This window comes from Chanos chanos, chromosome 10 (assembly GCF_902362185.1).
Source record: "Chanos chanos chromosome 10, fChaCha1.1, whole genome shotgun sequence".
Taxonomy (NCBI): domain Eukaryota; kingdom Metazoa; phylum Chordata; class Actinopteri; order Gonorynchiformes; family Chanidae; genus Chanos; species Chanos chanos.
The window spans coordinates 19,866,753-19,884,792 of record NC_044504.1 but is presented as its reverse complement, the minus strand read 5'-3'; the positions used below and the strand labels follow the sequence as shown (position 1 = coordinate 19,884,792).

General features: G+C 41.2%; 1 protein-coding gene across 1 annotated transcript; it reads left to right on the top strand.

Moving 5' to 3' along the window:
- The first annotated feature begins 2,113 nt into the window (after positions 1-2,113).
- Positions 2,114-17,073, top strand: xpo1b (exportin 1 (CRM1 homolog, yeast) b). The gene is made up of 24 exons (XM_030786185.1): positions 2,114-2,239; positions 2,517-2,618; positions 4,985-5,057; positions 7,024-7,085; positions 7,535-7,579; positions 7,849-8,030; positions 8,246-8,294; positions 8,404-8,523; positions 8,787-8,915; positions 9,139-9,297; positions 10,972-11,169; positions 11,561-11,699; positions 11,853-12,034; positions 12,198-12,354; positions 12,517-12,680; positions 12,995-13,129; positions 13,279-13,462; positions 13,772-13,878; positions 14,422-14,616; positions 14,785-14,953; positions 15,142-15,276; positions 15,403-15,562; positions 15,654-15,750; positions 16,586-17,073. Exons 1-24 carry the CDS (start codon positions 2,114-2,116, stop codon positions 16,730-16,732), a joined length of 3,216 nt encoding a protein of 1,071 aa, XP_030642045.1. The 3' UTR covers positions 16,733-17,073.
- Positions 17,074-18,040: the final 967 nt, after the last annotated feature.

Genomic DNA, 18,040 nt, shown 5'->3' with positions numbered 1-18,040 from the left:
GATGTTTAAGGGATATACTTTGGGGGTAGCGAGAGATGTTGGAAGTCGGTGGCATCATAACTCGTTCCCTGGATGGGTAGGCTTTAAATGTTGCAGGGACCCGACGATTAAGCTGACTTAATCTAATGACAGAAATGTAAATACAACGAGTTTCTGTAGTTACATGAATTCCTACCTTTCCTACTTTTGTATAATTGGACCCAGATTTGTCAACCTAGCCCACTGCAACCTTGTCTTGTGCCTCATTCATGGTAGTTGGTATCAAAAGGCAGCGAGTTCACCTTACTGTTGAAATATTTGTCAGCCACTCCTCATTATTATTTGTCAGAGATGTCCCACACAATATTTTGGTTGAGCCATTCAATTTAAAAGAACCCAGCGAGCCCGAGAACCGCTCATTCTTGTGTATTTTCCGCGCCAGATATTCAACGTTAGCTGGCTAGTTGAATTACTAGCAAGCAAAGCATGTTAGTGGGAGGGGTTGATCACTATGTCAGGACGATCTTGGAAATGCTTGGTCGTCACTCAGATACGTAACTCAGCGGCATCCTCCGCTCTTAACGCTATTCCGATGCGCTCTTGACATAATGTCCTCGGTTTTGTCGACTTATACTATGGTTTTCATGATATGTTAATTGTTTCTTGTCTGATTTTTTTTGTGTTTGTGTTTTTGTTTTGTTTTGTTTTGACACATGTTTAACGAAGCCCGCAATACTGCCATATTAACTCATTGCTGTCTGTAGGCTTACCCTTAGCTGTCTGTGTTGGATGTTAGTCAGTATTAGTCAGATGTAATTTTGCAGAAGTGCCAGTATTTATTGTCAGGTAATATAAATTGCAAGCTTTTGAATAACTTCTCTGACACAGTCTGTAAATCGATAAGTGAGCAGCAAATAGTAACAGTGCTCACAGTTGACCATTCTGTCTGTTCACCAAATGCAAATACGCGCTTGTCCAGTGGTGTCAGTTTTGAGAGACGTCCATCTAAGCCTTAAGCAGAGAATAGTTTCTGTTTGCTTAGTTGAGGTCGACCCTGCCATTGTAGCCATGTATTGTCCCGGCTGAGGGGGCAACACGTTAGTTTGAGCGATAGCCACATCATTAAATCCTTTGTTTTATGACTTTACAAAACAAAATTGCAGATCCATTACAGTAGTCATTTGTTACTTAGTTTCTCTAAAGGCAATCCATCCATCGTTTTGACACTGAATTTGCGATCCAATAAATAACGACTGGTGTGTAGAAAGAGTGAAACCAGTAAAGAGTTAACAGTGACACCTGTGTTGTGGCTTGCGGTTATTTCTGTCACAAACAGGCAACGATGTTTCTTGCATCTTTTATGTAGCCTGATAACCCAGGAGCAAGCCAACAGGGAACCCCTGAAGGTCATTTATAGACTTTCCATTGAAAACACGGGTAAATGCCAAAGCAACAGGTCATCCTTAGCTGGCAGGTGGCTTAAAGATTATTTCCTTTGCTCTGTTGCTCCACTGAGCAGATGAGTAACAATGTTGTACTTTGTATGCCAGCTGATGCATGAACAACCACTGAAGTCATGTTGGCACCCACTGCAAGGGAAGCGTTGGTGATTCATATTTCTAGGTTTTTCTGAGCTCATGGGTCACTTACATGACTTTTTTCAGATACCAAGATACACAGTTACGTCATCAGTTGGTTGCCTCATTACATGTTTTTTTTTTTTTTTAAACGAGGATGTTACTGGCAGGATAACTTTATTTTTATGGAAAGGTGGTCACACCTCTCAGTTGCATATATAAACAACTGACGTCAAAGGAATGCCAGCCTTACATGTGGTTCCATAGTTAGGTGTTCTTTTATATTGTAACAATTGTGTACTGTAGGAAACAAGTAAAAACAGACTGTTGTTAAGTATCTTCTTTTCTGATGAACAATTTATATAGGATATAGGATTTTAATAACTGGCTGGACACATCAGAAGCTTAGGCCAGGTCATATAAGGCCCTGTAGATGGTCCTTTGAGTGGGAGGGGTAGTGGGATGATCAGCTGTGTGCCCAAATTCTCATTTCACATGACTTGCTGCTGGATGTTTTCTCTGCTCTCATAACCCCCTCCCTGTTCTTGCAGAGCTCTATGCCAGCAGTTATGACAATGTTAGCCGACCATGCAGCTCGACAGCTGCTGGACTTCAACCAGAAACTGGATATTAACCTCCTGGACAATGTTGTGAATTGTCTGTATCATGGTGTAGGACCGCAGGTAAGAATACCTCATGTAACATGAGGTTGTCAGGACTGGTCATTTTAGTCAGTAAGAACTGCTAGTATGACACCAGCTTAATTGAGCTTTCTCCTCAAATTAAGAAAGTTGATGTTTTCACAGACATTCATCGCTATGGGTTATTTTTTCCCATACACATTGTATAAGAGATTACTGCTCTGATGCAAAACATACATATGATGCATAAGGTACTCAGTTAATTGTATATCAGTTTGATAGCGTCAGTTGATGATTTGTGTTTTTTTTTTAATTCCAGCAAAGAATGGCGCAGGAAGTGTTGACCCATTTGAAAGAGCATCCAGATGCATGGACAAGAGTAGACACCATATTGGAGTTCTCTCAGAACATGAACACCAAAGTAAGCCAGTCTTTGGCCTTCTTGGGATGAAGGGACTTCATATCTGTACTTTGAGGAAGTCCTCTTATTAAGATCCTTTACTGGATCTTGTTGAAATCACTTGTACTCAAGCACATAATTTCTGGTCCAAGCCATGCTCTCCCCATGTGGCACAAACTCCTGGCTTCTTAACTGGGTGTTTTTATTTTTGTTCTCTTTTCTGTTGATGTTGACTGTTATTAGGGCAGCGACAATGAATCATACTTTGATAGCCTTCTTTAGACCTCCACCCTTGTTTCTAGGACCCCACTCCTTCTTCCTCCCTCAGTTGAAGGGGGCTCTCAAGTCAGTGGTGATCCACTGTTGACAGTGAAATGCCTGAGCTGAGTACCCAGCCAACTCAGACTATGGCACATTCTTACTGACACGGCTTAAAGAGTAACTTCCTCTTCCTTTGAGGTCTCGCAGCCACTAATTCAGAATTCACACTATCTCCTGTACAGCAGCCCCTAAATTTTGCGTTTATTTGGTTATTGTCCAATGGGTAGATTGAATCTGAGCAGGTTCTATTAATATACCTTGTTACATATCTTGTTTGTGTATGTGTTGTTTTGGATAGAACGTCTACCCCAATTTTACAAAGACTTCCTCAAAGTAATGGCACATCAGTTTGCTTTTTATGCTTGCCTGTAAGACTGCTCTTAACCCTGACAGTCAATACTAATGTTTGAGTTTATCAACAGTTTTTTTTTTTTACTAAGTTCAGTTTTGTAACTTGCTCAAAAGTGAGGTCATTAGAGGAACAGAGAGAAAACAGAAAAGGTAAAGACTTCTTAAATTTGTCTAAATTCTACATTCACCTAATTAATCTGTTAAAAAAAAAAAGAAAAAAGAAGAGAGACCAAAAGCAGCAGAAAATTTGCTAAGAACATTTGAACATTGGCTTTTCAGGTTTTATTTGCTGATTAAAAAATAAATAAATACAAGCAGAAATAACTTAATTGATATTGTTCATATTTGATATTAATCATAATGTTCCATTATGTTGATTGCTTGTAATAGGAAGAAAAGGGGTGTGTCTTCCTGTGCACCTTGACACAGCTAGGCGGCAGGCCTCCACAAGGTCTACCCTTTTGATTCCCTTTAACTGACTTCTGTTCCATTTTTCTTGCATTTGCTTCATTGGGCGAAGGGAGAGCTCAGGCTGCAGGCAGGCAGGGTCTAGGTGTCGTACTAGAGAGAGATTAGGGACAGCATGGCAGGAATTTCTCCTGTAGGGATCCTGAGTGTTTCTGTCCTCTTCTTCTCTTCTTGCCATAAGTGTCCCTCAAAAACAAACAAAACCTTGCAACATGTTCATTTGGTTGAGACAAGGGAGATTAAATGTTGCATAGTTTTAGTTTTTGCATCTTTCCCTGCTTCTTTTTTTATTGTTACATTTGAATGGAATTAAAGGTGACATGGATTTTAGAAGAGTAATAAGAAAATGCGTCTTGTTAAGTATTTGCAAAATAGGTTATGTCCAAGTTCACCTTTAATGACCTCCTGCCCCTCCCATCCCTTGCCATCCTACATCTGTCAGCATTGGAAATGTACTGTACCCCCCTGCTTTGACACAATAACACCTTGCCATGCATCTCTTATGATTTGGAACTGCTTAATTTCCTCCCTAATGTATTGTTTAATCATTGATCCCTACAGTAGAAAGACTGTTGATCCAAAATAACCTTAGTGATAGTAACAAACACACTAACATGAAAAAAGAGTGAGTGTATGAAATTGAACCTGTGGCTTGTCTTGCTGTTCCTTGAGAGACACACCAGTTAAAGGTGAAAACAGGTGAAAACTGAGGCTGTGTTCAATTGGCTGCTCTTCGCTCTGTTGGCTGAGGCAATGTTTGAGGGTGTGGCTGCTTGAGTTGAACATAATGACTTGAAATCACACAAGCAGATCAATACTCATTTGTCTCTGATTATTGAAGAGGTCACCCCCCCCCCCCCCACCCCCCTTCAGTGTCTGCTTTGTCTTTCTCTGGCTGCCCACTAGCTTTGTAGTGGCCAAATGCAGAGTGCAGACTTAAGCCTCACATCTCTTGGCTTTCACTTTCTGGTGTGATGCAGGGAAAAACAGCAGGACTTCAACAGGGTTTCACCCAAATACCAACCCATAGAGTGAAAAATAAATTAGTGACTTTATTTAACCCACTGAGATTTGCATGAAATGTGTTGAAATCTGAAATTGTAAATATTTCAGGCAGACACAATTAAGAGCAAATTCTTTTTAATTTTTTTTCTTTGTATACTGAAGTGTACAGCTTTGCCACATGCTCTTCTGCCTTGGATTTTAAAGTGAAGCAATTAACGCCAATTTTTCTCTTGAAATTACAGTACTATGCTCTTCAGATTCTGGAAACAGTCATAAAAACAAGATGGAAGATTCTGCCCAGAAACCAGTGTGAAGGTATATGTTTCTGATCATATGTTTCTGTGGTAAATTTTGTTTCAAGGTTAAAATCATATTGGGGGTGGTATCTTAAAAAAATTAAAGAAATCACAGATATTGATACTTCAAGTCAAGGCTTTTTGGAAAGCCCCGTTTGTCTCTGACAGTCAGTGGCTGGAATGGTCAAAAGACAGCTGAAACAAGGACCGGAGAGAGTAACTACTTGCTATTGAGATCTGAACTTGACATTGCAAGATGCTCCTCAAATGGCAACACATTGACATCTAACAACCCAACGTGCTGTTGCCAAGTTAGGGCTCATTCCCTGTGAAGCATGTTGGTTTTCTTTCTGGCTGGCTAGCAGTTCCTCTTTTAAAAGGACTGGGTTCAGCCCTGAAGCAGAATGAAGTCATTCAGCACAATATTGGTGCAAAAACATCCCAGCATTGACATATATGTAAAATGTTGCCCAGCTTAAGTATTGAACTTGATTGACAAAAAACAGTGGCTAAAGTGCACAAGTTGTTTTAAGAGTTGCATGTCAAATTTCACACTTTCAGCCCAGGTGACAGTGAACTTATAGGAAAGACGTGAGCGTATTCTCTCTCTCTCTTTTTTGAACACTAGTTCAACATTAATGTGAATTCATTTAGCAGTGTTGGAGAGAGGGGATATATGCATGTGACATGCCCTTGTTCTGCTTTAAGTTTGTCCCATGTTTTAAATCCTAAAAATAAAATCTTGTAATGTGTACTAGCTTAGTTGTGAGAAATTGTCCATTGATCTACTGTCTGACTTGTCTGACTGTATCAATCACTACTCTATAACCACAGAAAAAACAACACAGCCCCCCCCCAACCCCAAAACTTGTGTTTTTTCCCCTTTGCTACCCCTATGGCTATGTAGTGATATTCCAACACTTTTCTTTGAGAGGTCAAGTGTATGTGATGACAGATGTCAGTGTTTTTTGTGTCACACATCACTCATGCATTTAGCTTTGTCAGCCATTAAAGGATTTCCATGCCCCTATTACAGAGTCAAACATAAATGATCAAATGAGGTATGTTAGAGTTGTCCTTGGCAAACATGGTTTATTTTGGTGGAGTAGGTTGAATAGCCCATGTGAACAAATGTGTTCTGCGTGTTTTTTTTTTAATGTAATATTGTGTGATTAAAAGACTAAAGTAACACAGTTGTATTTTTTTGTAGTTTTCCCTACTACCATACAGTAGCACTGTTCAGTTCATGAAGACGTATAGTTATAAGAGCAATCTGAAATTCCCTTTACCATACTTTAATTCCCTTAACTGTGTTGCTTCTGAATATGGCCTCAAATGAAATTGGGACTTTAAATTTGGGACTTTAATTCCACATTTGAAACAATAGAAATAATCATTTCATAATTAATTTATTTTTTTTCTAACATCCAATTTGTCACCCACATTTTTGTCCTCATTGACCAAGACTTCCCACTTCTGACCGTAGATACCTGAGTTTTGTTCAAGTGGCAAACCAATGCAGGGCGACTGGCAAGTATGTCATTTCACGCGTCAGCGTTCTGCCTCGCATCTGGGTCTGTGTATGATACTCTACACATTACTATGGTCATGTCATGCTCCTAGCAGTGTGGATAGAGCTAGAACATGAATAGAATATACTGTCATCTGCAGATTTGATTTCTTCATTTTATTTTTTTAAATCAGAAATTCTGAAGTCAGAGGGAAAGATGTCATGCTGTCTTCCCAATAATAAGATGACAAAGTGTCTCGACAAAGCCAGCGCACGGCAGATTACTTAACTAAGCTATGCATGGCAAGAGACGAAAGTAGCAAGTCCTCTGAGAAGTGTTGGGTTTTTCTTTTTTTTTTTCCCTTTCTCCAATGTTCTCCGCAGACTGTCCTTGTCAGGTGTTGCTGTGCATGAGTTTTTTACTGACGTGTTTTGAGCACTCACACTCTTCTCTCTCACATCTGCTTGTGTGCAGGGATTAAAAAGTATGTCGTTGGTCTTATTATCAAGACGTCGTCAGACGCCGCAAATGTAGAGGTGAGTGAGTCTTAAAGGAAAGAGTTGTTGCCCCTCCTGTGTTCTTACTGTGAAGTAATGGGGATTTTATGTAATCCAGTGGCTGTGAGTCTAAGGATTTTAGCAATCATCTTCCTTAGTTTGAATCAGTTAGTTTGTATGAAGCCAAAATGGCTTGTTCAAATATTGTCGTCATAAAGTCCCATTTTTGTCTTGATACAAGGATGCTAATTATAGCATCTTTAAACTCCACTCCACCACAGCCAGAGGATTCATCAAATCCCCATCAAAGGAGTTGTTTTAAAGCAAGAACACAATGTTGAGAATATATAATTAGTAAATCTGTCCTTTTAGGCCTTTTTTTGTAACTAACCAGAACTTTCACAATTGTTTATGGGACATCTTAAGGATTTTTACCTTGATGTTTAGCACTTTATGTACTGTTGCATTTGTGTTTTCTTGTGTTGCAGAAAGAGAAGGTGTATATTGGGAAGCTCAACATGATTCTTGTGCAGGTAAGATATGTTCAATTTAAAGTATTTTTATGCATGTCCACCTCGGATACCATATACCAAAGCTATTTTTATCTGATTGTTGACCAACACAAAATCATTTATGCAGGGGAATTGTATGACAATATGTCGTGCACAATGCAGACATTCGGATTCTTTTAGTAAAGAGTTCTTTAGACCTGTTCTTTGAATTTTCTATACTGCTTTTGCCTTTAGTGTTGGATTTGACAGAGGTGTTGTCTGTGTTGCGTTAAATTGCTATGTGTGAACAGATCCTGAAGCAGGAGTGGCCCAAACACTGGCCCACCTTCATCAGTGACATTGTCGGGGCAAGCCGCACGAGTGAGAGCCTTTGTCAGAACAACATGATCATCCTCAAACTGCTGAGTGAGGAGGTGTTTGATTTCTCCAGTGGTCAGATGACTCAAGTCAAAGCCAAACATCTCAAAGACAGGTAAGAAACTACCTTTACATCCTTGCGGTAGAGTAACTCAAACACAAACACTGCCAGATGTTTAGTTTCAAGTTCTGCGTCTGTCAAGCAGTGTTTCTATACAAACAAAGCTTTGGTTTGTGGAAGTCTTTCATCTTGAAGGATCAAAAGGGTTTCTCAGTGTTTAATATTTTGAGTAACTAATATTGTAGTTGATTTTCCTACATTTCTTCTAGTATGTGCAACGAGTTCTCACAGATATTCCAGCTCTGCCAGTTTGTCATGGTATGTATACACCAAGAATTTAACTGTGTTCAAAGACTTTCTTGAGACAGCATGTATATTCGACTTTGGTCATGCTCAACCTTTTTTTTGGGGGGGGGGCTTCATATAGGAAAATTCACAGAATGCTCCACTGGTCCATGCCACACTTGAGACTCTGTTACGTTTTCTGAATTGGATCCCACTTGGATACATTTTTGAGACTAAACTCATCAGCACTCTTGTGTACAAGGTAAGCATCTTAAATTTCATATACCATAAATTACCTATCTAGCAGGCCTAAGGGTGTAGACGTTAATGTAATGCCATTTGGCAAGTTTTTCATACTGTTCTATAAGCAGGTAATATAATATCTGAGATACCAGAGATAAACTGTTTATAGATAGATGCAGTCAATGGTAGACACATATACAGGAAGACAGAGGTATTTGAGTGGAAATAACCATGACAGTTGTAACAGGAAGCTCATTCACGTTCTGCCCCTCTCTCCTTCAGTTCCTGAACGTTCCCATGTTCCGTAATGTGACATTGAAGTGCCTGACGGAGATCGCTGGTGTGAGCGTCAGCCAGTACGAGGAGCAGTTTGTCACTCTGTTCACCCTCACTATGATGCAGCTCAAACAGGTATGATCACACTGTCTCTGCATGTCACCTTACAGTATATCCTAAAATGTGTCAGTGGTTACAGATTACACATGCGCAACTATTTACCACTGCATCCTTGGTCTTGATCATCTCTAGTTCTCACTTGTGGTCTTGTGTGGCATGCCACGTCTGGAGTGTAGAAATGCAAATTGCTAGAAAGTTCTTCTCTAATATTCTCAGCTCTTTGCCTTCTGAATTAAAGATGCTTCCTCTGAACACCAACATTCGGTTGGCGTACGCCAATGGCAAAGACGACGAACAGAACTTCATCCAGAACTTGAGCCTGTTCCTCTGCACCTTCCTCAAGGAACATGGCCAACTCATCGAGAAGAGACTTAACCTTAGAGAGACACTCATGGAGGTGAGACATCACAACCACTCAGATAATCTCTGCTCAGACCACACAACTCCTTATAGCCACCTGTCAACTTTGCCTCGGGTCAGCAGAGTGAAGTGACACCAAGCATGAGCATGTTAGCATCTCTGCCTGTCTCATCTTAAAGCGGCTCTTTATCCAGCAGACAGACTAAGTCTGTAATTACTACGGTCACCATTGAATGGTACCCTGAGTTTAGGATACACTCAAGCCATCTCATTGCTCAGTTGTTTGTTGTCTCCTCATTACAACTGAAACTTTCATCTTGTGCTTGGTTGGTGAATATGATGAAAACTGAGAGATTTGGGCCATGTTTTGACTGAACATTTATTTTTTGTTTTATTCTGTACCAGAACCATGTAGAGAGAGAGTCGTGTCAATGGAAGTTCAAAACGCTTAATCATCATGAAGTAGACTTCAGATAGTTACTGGAAGTTCTTTGAATGTGTATATGCAGAGAGAAAGAACTGTGATTTTTGGTAATTAGTAGTGAACAAATGCATTGGTTTACAATATTTACATAGCACACCGACATGTGTATGTAGTTACACCAGTATGTTTTTTACAAAATAAAATTCGGTACTATTTGAGGATTAGTGTGCACAGCTAGCGCTACCTGCCTTGTTGACCAGTGGCGGCTGACAAGCTGGATACAGGGGAAGCACAAACCTTACCTTATCTGTCATTAATTTCAACCTGTTCCCGTTAATCCATCTAGATTAACAATTAAACCAACAATTCATAGAATAATTGACACCAATCGTGTAAATAGAGTAAATGATTACCAGTGTCATTTTGTGATAGTATTATTTGTCTTTATTAAACAGTCTAGCATTTAGTATGCCCACACATTCTTTTAATTTGTAGATAATTGTACTTTCTGCTGTCTCACCGACGTCAGGGGATATTAATGTCAGATACGCTCGTCTGATAAGATTTCTTGAATGTGCACTCTAAATATATATCACTAGCAATATATCACAAAAATAGCTCTCTTCCTTATCGCTGTGTAACCTTAGCTCGTACTCCAAAATGGATATCCTCATTTCACCACCTCCACCCACCACTCTACCATCACACGCCCCAATGTTATATTTCACTAATATTTAACTCCCCCCAACCTGCAAAAAAATCATCTTTAGAAGCCTATTTCTCTAATTCCACAACGTTGGATGAAATGGCACTAAGAGAACAGAATTTACAGTTAATAGGCTGTTTGTGGTCAATGTTATGTGTTACCAACTCTATCCAGTATCCATGCCTAATCTGTTATCTGTTAATGTTCCCTAAATCTACTAATTAAATGCGCATGTTAATTTGATTCAGATGTGCTGATAATATACAATCTGATTCTTTAAACGTCATACACTTTAAAAGTGCATCACAAACTGTCTATTCTGCTGCAACTCCACTGCACTGTTAGTATATGCTGCTAACTTCCAGGAACTATTGAGAAGCTCCATGATCCGCCATTACTGTTAAAAAAAAAATTGTCCATCGGAGATGACGTGACTCTCTCTCCACATGGCTCTTTGTGTCATTGACTGCCATTTGAGGGTTGTGAGTGGAGTTAGATGTCCACTGGTGTTTCAGTTGGCTCTCAGTCTTGGGCTTTAAAGAGAAAGAGTTGAGCTCTGACTCTGCTCCTTTTTTTCTTAGGCCCTGCATTATATGCTCCTGGTATCTGAGGTGGAGGAAACTGAGATCTTTAAGATCTGTCTGGAGTACTGGAACCACCTGGCCGCTGAACTATACAGAGAGAGTCCCTTCTCTACATCCACCTCTCCGCTCCTCTCTGGCAGCCAGCACTTCGATGTGCCCCCCAGGAGACAGCTCTACCTGCCTGTGCTGTCTAAGGTGAGCTTGTGCACGCTTTTCTATGTCATCATGGTCTACAGCTGGGACTCTCACCTAGAGCTTCACAACAGAAATTTCTGATGACTTCTTTGAGCCCTGTTCATTAAGTAGGCAGGATATTATTAACTTTTATTGATTGTTACCAGCTCTGTCATTATACCTGAAACCATGTCTGTGCATGTAGCAAAAGGGATCTTCAAGATGTTTTCCCGTATCTGAACCAGTATTAACTGTGTATGGCGCATTTTTAACCATAGTTCTAGTAAAGGAGAAGGGTTTGTTTTATAACCCCCCATTTGAAACATGTTTCTGTCAGAAGTATTGTGTGAAAGTCATTAAATGTGGTTGTCCACCCCCCCCCCCCCCCCTTTTTTTTTAATCCCTTGGTCAGGTGCGTCTGCTTATGGTGAGCCGCATGGCTAAGCCCGAGGAGGTGCTTGTGGTGGAGAATGACCAGGGAGAAGTTGTTAGAGAGTTCATGAAGGATACAGACTCCATCAACCTTTACAAGAACATGAGAGAAACCCTTGGTAAGGGTTGAAAATACATTTTTTGTGATCTTAAGAGAATTTGAAGTTGCCATTTTGTTTCAGGCTGTCTTTAAAACTTTTCAGTATTGGCAGCTGCATGCATGTTTGAATGACAGTAGTGTCTGATCTCTTGCTTTGTCTTTCTGCTGCTAGTGTACCTGACACATTTGGACTACGCAGATACAGAGCGTATAATGACAGAGAAGCTCCATAACCAGGTGAATGGGACAGAGTGGTCTTGGAAAAACCTAAACACACTTTGCTGGGCCATCGGCTCCATTAGTGGGGCCATGCATGAGGAGGATGAGAAGAGATTCCTGGTCACAGTCATTAAGGTGGGCTGCACTTAACTATGGGTTTGCTCCAGCACTGTTGTCATATAAATGCAAGCTCCCAATTTGTTGATTTGATGGTATATATTTACTTCAGACTGTAATTTGTCCATGTTCATTCACACTAGACATATTGTGCAATCATTTGTGGATTTGTGTGGTGCAGGACCTGCTTGGGCTGTGTGAGCAGAAACGAGGGAAGGACAACAAGGCCATCATTGCCTCCAATATCATGTACATTGTAGGCCAATACCCACGATTCCTGCGTGCTCATTGGAAGTTCCTCAAGACTGTGGTCAACAAACTCTTTGAGTTCATGCATGGTGAGTTAGAGGAGTCACACAACCGAACAATGGGTTTTAAACGTAGCTTTAATCCCTGCCTTTATGTCTCACACAGCATTATGGTTCATTTGTAACTCCTGTTATGCTGTTCTTTATCTCTTTCCCACTCTCTCCCTCTCTCTTGCATTCACACAAACTCAGAGACGCATGACGGAGTACAGGACATGGCATGCGACACCTTTATTAAGATTGCTCAGAAGTGCAGGAGGCATTTTGTGCAGGTGCAGGTTGGAGAGGTGATGCCCTTCATTGATGAAATCCTCAACAACATCAATACCATCATATGTGACCTTCAGCCCCAGCAGGTCAGTTTGCCCAAAGTTTCTCTACACTCAGTTTTGGTCTTTAATTTCTGCAAAGTTTGTCTGCAGCTCAGTTATATCTATGCAGGAGTTCATGTAGAATGGACCAATAGAATTAACCCTTTTAACCTTCTGCAGACTGTTACTTTGCCTCTTATTGACCGTCAGTCCCGGCCAAATAAGAAACAGGTTAATAAGTACTGTCTTGTGCATTAGAATGAATTCAGTACTTTAGGACGAAATCGTTTTATTTTAGGACAATTATTTATGGTGATAAATGTTGTCCATATGTTTTGTATGCTGTTTTTCCTGAACAGGTTCACACATTTTACGAGGCTGTGGGCTATATGATTGGAGCTCAGACAGACCAGGCAGTACAGGAGCACCTCATAGAGAAATACATGCTACTCCCCAACCAGGTGTGGGACAGCATCATCCAACAGGCCACCAAGGTAAATCAGAACCCCTACATTTAAATTGATCTGCTGCAATTTTATGACTGCCTCTTCAGTACTGAAAAGTACATACAAATGTAAGTATGTATTATGCTAAATTTACAGTATAAGTAAACATCTACCTTTCCTACCCTTCCCCTGGATAGAATGTTGATATCCTGAAGGATCCAGAGACAGTGAAGCAGCTGGGCAGTATTCTGAAGACCAATGTTAGAGCGTGTAAAGCAGTGGGCCACCCTTTTGTCATCCAGCTCGGCCGCATCTACCTGGACATGCTCAATGTGTACAAGTGCCTGAGTGAGAACATCTCTGCTGCCATCCAGGCCAACGGTGAGTGTGTCTGTGTGCAAAAGTCCACAAACATGGAATGATTCCACAGTACAGCTTAAAATAGTTCATATTTGGACGTCCTGAGCAGGTCTATAAATAGCATAGCTTCAGATAGTTTGCATTTTGATGTTTTCACTGAAGTGACAGGTGTGTCTAAAGGAACAGTGACTAATAAGTGACTATACAGTGCACTAATGTTATGTTATGTGGTGTAGATCTATGTTCAAGTAAACACTGTCATCTTGAGTTAAGCTGCATGTGTGTGTTCCTCCTCTGATTCGTGTGTGTTCTGTGGATGTGTTCATGCAGGAGAGATGGTTACGAAACAGCCTTTGATCAGGAGTATGAGGACAGTGAAGAGAGAGACGCTCAAACTGATCTCAGGCTGGGTCAGCCGCTCAAATGACCCACAGATGGTGAGAATCACAAACTTAACTACCTGCATCATGCTCACAACACTGATGAGTTACAGTGAAACTTGTTTGACATCAGACAATTAGGGACTGTCAGTAATCTGAAGAAATATGAATATTTAAATATTTTTTACATTTGACATAGGCTTTTTGTAGAACTTGAAGTTGAAATCTTGAAAACTTAACTTAAGTTTCTCCTGTAACCTTTTATTTCTATGTTTCATTCTTACCCAATTTCTGAAGTTGCAACAGACTTTGCAATGTTTGTCTAGATTCGCTCTGTTCAAAACGTCTGAGGGACTTAAAAGTCTATTACTCTGCTTCTGATTCATTAAGCCTGTGTGTGTGTGTGTGTGTGTGTGTGCGTGTGTGTGCGTGTGTGTGCGTGCGTGTGTGTGCGTGTGTGTGCGTGTGTGTGCGTGTGTGTGCGTGTGTGCGTGTGTGTGCGTGTGTGTGTGTGTGTGTGCGTGTGTGTGTGTGCGTGTGTGTGTGTGCGTGCGTGTGTGTGTGTGCGCGTGTCTGTGTGCACGTGTGCGTTCTCTCAAGGTGGGGGAGAACTTTGTTCCTCCGCTACTGGATGCTGTACTCATCGATTACCAGCGGAACGTCCCTGCAGCTAGAGAGCCAGAGGTCCTCAGCACCATGGCAACTATTGTCAACAAACTGGGTGGCCACATCACAGCAGAGATCCCTCAGATATTTGATGCAGTATTTGAATGCACACTAAACATGATCAACAAAGTGAGTGCCCACTGATCTGAATTTACAGTCTTCCCACTGCTTTATTTGTTCCTTACCATTGTTTACCAGTTACAGTTAGATGTTAAATATGATAGTGGGTGCCTGTTACTAATGACACTGAAGTTTCTGTTTTTTCACATGCTAATGTGTTGCTCTTTTCCTGCCTAGGACTTTGAGGAATACCCTGAGCATCGCACACATTTCTTCTACCTTCTCCAAGCTGTCAATTCTCACTGTTTCCCAGCATTCCTGGCCATTCCCCCAGCACAATTTAAACTGGTGCTGGACTCCATCATCTGGGCATTCAAGCACACCATGAGGAATGTGGCTGACACAGGTGAAGCAGTGCTATTCTTTCTCATTTCATTACACAGCACTTAAGTCTCTGCTTGGAGAAGCACACCCACCCTTCTGAAGTCACTCTGGTTTCATTGCCCTGATCCAAGCCATTTCTTTCTCCTGCAAATTTTGTCTTTTGTAACAAGTTTGCTTCTGGATTTTATAATGCTTTCTGCCTTGTCCCAGGTCTTCAGATCCTCTACACTCTCCTGCAGAATGTGGCTCAGGAGGAGGCAGCAGCCCAGAGTTTCTATCAGACATACTTCTGTGACATCTTACAGCACATCTTCTCTGTCGTCACTGACACCTCTCATACCGCTGGTAAGACCGTTGGTTACAGCTTCACACAAAACACTGTGTAGCGTCCAGTTCTCATTTCATTTTGCCTCAAAATATCACCATTGCACCATGTGTACATGTTGCTGACTCACTGTGTGTTTGTGGTAGGTTTGACAATGCACGCCTCCATCTTGGCCTACATGTTTAACCTGGTGGAAGAGGGCAAGATCAGTACAGCACTAAACCCCTCCAATCCAGTCAACAACCAGGTGTTTATCCAGGAGTATGTGGCCAACCTGCTCAAGACTGCCTTCCCACACTTACAAGAGTGAGTGCTCTTAGTTTCACACATGGCCAAATGAATATCTTTTTTCTCCATACAGCAAAGTCTGACTCACGTATTCTTCTCTCTGTCCTAGTGCCCAAGTAAAGGTGTTTGTTACTGGACTGTTCAGCTTAAATCAAGATATTCCCGCCTTCAAGGAGCACTTAAGAGATTTCCTCGTACAAATCAAGGTGAGTCACCTTACTGTTTGTGCGTGTTGGTTCAGAGGACAAGTTTCTTTTGGTCTGCCATTGGCTGCACAAGGTCTTTGTTTGCGTGCAAAATACTGTTGTATGGGGAGGTGAATTCATTATTTAAATACTCAGGGTGAAGCCCTTTTATTCCTTGTAGGAGGAACCTGAAAGTGGAAACACTTGCCCGTTTATCCCTACTTATTCCTTTCTGAATTTTCAATGTGGGGACTACAGATGTTAGATTAACTATTAGAATTTTCTGGGTCTCCTTTCTGTTGTCTTAGCCTTGTTCCCACGGCCGTTTCGTTTTTTTTCCTCCTCTCTAAAAATAAGTCCTGTAGCAGTAGACTAGAGTTTCTCAGGGAGTGCATTAAGGTGAAATGTGCAGCCCTATCAGTAAGGGGCTCTGAGATGCTCTGTGAGTGAGGGGGAGGGTGGGGGGGGGTGGTCTGTGTGTCTAATTTCTCTCTAAAGGCAGCTCACAGTTGGCATGCATTCACTAAAGGAAGTTTCAGGCTAGCGTGTAATTGACTCTCACAGACAGTAAAGGAAGTTGGGCCGTGGCGTGTAAGCAGGTCCCTTTTGAGGACATGAAGTTGTGTTTGTGTGTGTGGTTATTGGGGTCAATCGAAGTGCAGCGGGACAGAGCTGGAGTCAGAGAGTGTAGAGTTTAGGAGGGGATTAGTATGCAGCTGGGCTGGTAGGTGGGTGGTGATATGGGAGGGGGGATTTAAGTCGCTGACAACTCACTGGCACTGAGGGAGTGGAGCCACAACCTGTGAAATGCTAGGTGCTCTTAACTCACTGGCTCTCTCGCTCTGTGATCCTACAGGAGTTTGCAGGAGAGGACACGACAGATCTGTTCCTGGAAGAGCGAGAGGCGTCACTGCGACAAGCGCAGGAGGAGAAGCATAAACTGCAGATGTCTGTGCCTGGTATCCTCAACCCCCATGAGATGCCCGAGGAGATGTGTGACTGAACATACATGCATTTACACAAACACACACGTGCATACACATGCTATACAGACAACAAAATGTCAGAAAACAATGACAAAAAAGGATGGCTGTTGGCCCTTGACAGCTGATCCGTATGTGTTTGTTGTGTGCATGCGTGTGTGTGTCTGTGTCTCTAAGTGTGTTGGTGAGAAGGCAAGATCCGCACTTGAGGTGTTTGTCGACCAAAATAATGCCAATATGTAAATGAAAAGTGTCACCCCCAGTGGCCCGTTTTACATAGTATGCGTTTTATATGGAGACTTTGTGTGTACTATCTTTCCATTGTTAATCCCAGTTTATGTTTGGTCATCCTGAGGCTGCATGAGGTTGTACCATTTAAAACATTTTAACCTTCCGGTGTCCTTGAGACCTCCCCTTTCCTTCACTTACTACAAGTATTTGTTTATATATTATATATAAAAATAGGAGTGATGTTCTGTTTTGTTTTGTTTTTTTGTTTTATTTTTTTCTATCTTTATCTCTCTCTCTCTGTGGGGTCGGGGGTCGTCAAAAGGTGTATATGTCAAAGGTTATTTGCTCAAAGGATGGCAGGGTGAATGTGGCACAGCCAGACGGTTTTCTGCTCCCATGCAGAAGAGCAGCAGAATGTGAATTCACATGGGTAATGATTGAAGGTCTGATGAAGATGCTGCTTTTTCCTTGGCAGCATTGGAGTTTGGGTCAGACTGGTGGTTCTGCATAGTTCAGACGCACTGCATTCTTTTTGTACGGCAGAGATTTTTTGCGCTGCACTATAGATTATGTGCATATCATCCTAATTGTATAGCATCTTTATTATCATGGGAACATAAGGTTGTTTGTTTCTTCCTTTTTTTTGTGTGTGCGTGTGTGCGTGTGTGTGTGTGCTGTCGCTTAGCCGACATCAAGTTTTTGTTTTCCTCAATGAGGATGGTTGCTCATTTGCGAGCCTTCATTAAATCGAAGTTTAAGAAAAAATGGTTAAAATATTTATGGGTTAATGTAGGCTACGTCTTTATAACAACTCATGTTAACTCAGATGGCTTTTGAGATTGAATTGTACTAATTATACATTGTTTACCATGCTGTAGTGCTCCAAGATACTACTTAGAGCAAAATAAAACTTGGTTTACATTTAATTTTGTATTTTTTGCTTTTTCATTTTTATCTTTGAATTCTATCCAAATAAACAAATGGCTTTTGTCCCCAGAGAACGGAAATGCCAATAGTCTAATTAGGCACAGAATGTATAAATCCAATGTATAAATCTAAATCCCCCCTCCAGTGTTACATTTGTTGTGAAACTTTTT

What these genes read in the sequence shown, in the direction of transcription:
- xpo1b (XM_030786185.1), top strand. Translation starts at nt 2,114, where the DNA reads ATGCCAGCAGTTATGACAATGTTAGCCGACCATGCAGCTCGACAGCTG. An exon ending in ATCATGGTGTAGGACCGCAG is followed by an intron (nt 2,240 to 2,516) that starts GTAAGAATACCT and finishes TTTTAATTCCAG; the next exon opens with CAAAGAATGGCGCAGGAAGT. An exon ending in ATTTCCTCGTACAAATCAAG is followed by an intron (nt 15,751 to 16,585) that starts GTGAGTCACCTT and finishes GTGATCCTACAG; the next exon opens with GAGTTTGCAGGAGAGGACAC.